Below are 2500 nucleotides of genomic sequence, written 5' to 3' on the forward strand. Positions count from 1 at the left end.
AGAAGGAACGTTCTGACCATGCTGGTCCTGCACAATGTCGCTTTCACTCTGTTAAACCAACCACAGCGTCATGGAAATACCATGTTATTGGTTGTGTAGTTGTTTTGGCAGCCTGTCTTAATTTTAGTTTTAGTCGAGTCTTTGCGTCAAGCTGCCATTTTTGTTATTATTAGTCTTAGTCACGTCCAGACTCAATTTAGTCAGTTTCAGTCGACTAAGCATTTTAGTCTCGTTTTAGTCAGAGAAATCCATTACTGTTTGAAGTGAAAGTGATTGTCATTGTGACACACTGCAGCACAGCACATGGTGGCACAACAAAATGTGTCCTCTGCTTTTAGAGCAGTGGGCAGCAGTGCTTTGCTCAGTGGCACCTTGGCGGTTTGGGACTCGAACCGGCAACATTCTGATTACGGGTCTGTTTCCTTACTCACTAGGCCAACCACTGCCCCATTAGATTATTATTATTACCTTATGTACTCAAGAATAAACTACATGCATTCCAGACTCAGAAGACGGGCTGATTTGTTCCATGCTTTTCAACACACATTCTGTTTTTTTCCCACTTTATTGTAAAGAAGATTGTACATCGCTTCATCATTTTCTCCCAGCCACCTGCTAAACCATCTCAACTATCCTGAAATTGAATTAACACTGAGATTATATCATCTGTTCGACTGAATGGGAAATACAGGAAACAGAAACTGCTGTATAATAATGCGTTTAAACAAAAGAAAATAATGTATTGAAATAATAACTTTGTGGTTGTTACATTGTATGCTGGTGTTGTTTAGTGCTTTGTGGTTGTTACATTGTATGTTGGTGTTGTTTAGTGCTTTGTGGTTGATACATTATATGTTGGTTTTGTTTAGTGCTTTGTGGTTGTTACATTGTATGTTGGTGTTGTTTAGTGCTTTGTGGTTGTTACATTGTATGTTGGTGTTGTTTAGTGTTTTGTGGTTGTTACATTGTATGTTGGTGTTGTTTAGTGCTTTGTGGTTGATACATTATATGTTGGTTTTGTTTAGTGCTTTGTGGTTGTTACATTGTATGTTGGTGTTGTTTAGTGCTTTGTGGTTGTTACATTGTATGTTGGTGTTGTTTAGTGCTTTGTGGTTGTTACATTGTATGTTGGTGTTGTTTAGTGTTTTGTGGTTGTTACATTGTATGTTGGTGTTGTTTAGTGCTTTTTGGTTGTTACATTGTATGTTGGTGTTGTTTAGTGTTTTGTGGTTGTTACATTATATGCTGCTGTTGTTTAGTGTTTTGTGGTTGTTACATTATATGCTGGTGTTGTTTAGTGTTTTGTGGTTGTTACATTATATGCTGGTGTTGTTTAGTGTTTTGTGGTTGTTACATTATATGCTGGTGTTGTTTAGTGCTTTGTGGTTGATACATTGTATGTTGGTTTTGTTTAGTGCTTTGTGGTTGTTACATTGTATGTTGGTGTTGTTTAGTGTTTTGTGGTTGTTACATTGTATGTTGGTGTTGTTTAGTGCTTTGTGGTTGTTACATTGTATGTTGGTGTTGTTTAGTGTTTTGTGGTTGTTACATTGTATGTTGGTGTTGTTTAGTGCTTTGTGGTTGTTACATTGTATGTTGGTGTTGTTTAGTGCTTTGTGGTTGTTACATTGTATGTTGGTGTTGTTTAGTGCTTTGTGGTTGTTACATTGTATGTTGGTGTTGTTTAGTGTTTTGTGGTTGTTACATTGTATGTTGGTGTTGTTTAGTGCTTTGTGGTTGATACATTATATGTTGGTTTTGTTTAGTGCTTTGTGGTTGTTACATTGTATGTTGGTGTTGTTTAGTGCTTTGTGGTTGTTACATTGTATGTTGGTGTTGTTTAGTGTTTTGTGGTTGTTACATTGTATGTTGATTGTGTTTTGTACATTTTGGTTGTGATGTGTTGTGTTTCATGATGTGTTTTGTTCTTTAGATGTTGTGCTGAGTTGTGTGTGTTGTTACGGTGGTTTTTGGATTTCCTGTTGTGTTGCATTGTTATTATTGAACAGTACGACGGGGAAAGGAACAGATTTGTATCGGTTTGAGGAACACAGCACATGTTCTACTCAGTTGGGTTGGGTGTCACCATGTGCTTAACCTGAACTGCTTGTATTTCAGACTGGTCCTGAAGACACTAACAATGTTCCTTGACAGGACATGGGGATGCACTGATTCTTAAGATGTCTTTAGAAAAAAACTTCCAAAGTAACACAACGCCATAAGAATAGAGAACAGTTTGAATGTTGTATACTTTACACCCTTAGTGGACGAAGTCCAGCATTCACAATCGTTTCATTCATTCATCAAGAATGAAAAAGACTTTCATGGTGATTCTCATCCCTGAATCACTCAGCAGTAGAAATCTGTCTTTTTACTGAATTCCAGCGGCTTTGTTACAGGTTCTCGACTGGAATCCAACAATTCAATTAATTTCTCACCGTTAATGTTAACTGTTGTCTGTCTCTCTCAGCAGGACGAGTTCAAAGGTCAGCCAGTAGTC

The 2500-nt window shown here is 37.3% G+C and overlaps 2 protein-coding genes across 3 annotated transcripts in view; both read left to right on the forward strand.

The window, feature by feature from the left end:
• The window catches only part of LOC114790374 (uncharacterized), a 2563-nt gene extending 106 nt beyond the window's left edge, over positions 1-2457 (forward strand). Inside the window, exons 1-2 of the mRNA XM_028980398.1 lie at positions 1-761; positions 879-2457. The exon at positions 1-761 is cut by the window's left edge and continues 106 nt beyond it. Of these exons, the coding sequence (XP_028836231.1) occupies positions 892-1899 (1008 nt within the window). The 5' untranslated portion in view covers positions 1-761; positions 879-891 and the 3' untranslated portion in view covers positions 1900-2457. The remainder of the gene's footprint in view (positions 762-878) is intronic.
• The window catches only part of LOC114790343 (proline-rich protein 36-like), a 4884-nt gene that overhangs the window by 1869 nt on the left and 515 nt on the right, over positions 1-2500 (forward strand). Inside the window, exon 6 of one of the 2 annotated variants that reach the window (XM_028980333.1) lies at positions 2471-2500. This exon is cut by the window's right edge and continues 515 nt beyond it. In XM_028980333.1, the coding sequence (XP_028836166.1) occupies positions 2471-2500 (30 nt within the window). The remainder of the gene's footprint in view (positions 1-2470) is intronic. The other variant, XM_028980342.1, reaches the window with a different exon arrangement.

Source organism: Denticeps clupeoides, chromosome 1 (genome assembly GCF_900700375.1).
Source record: "Denticeps clupeoides chromosome 1, fDenClu1.1, whole genome shotgun sequence".
Lineage (NCBI taxonomy): Eukaryota > Metazoa > Chordata > Actinopteri > Clupeiformes > Denticipitidae > Denticeps > Denticeps clupeoides.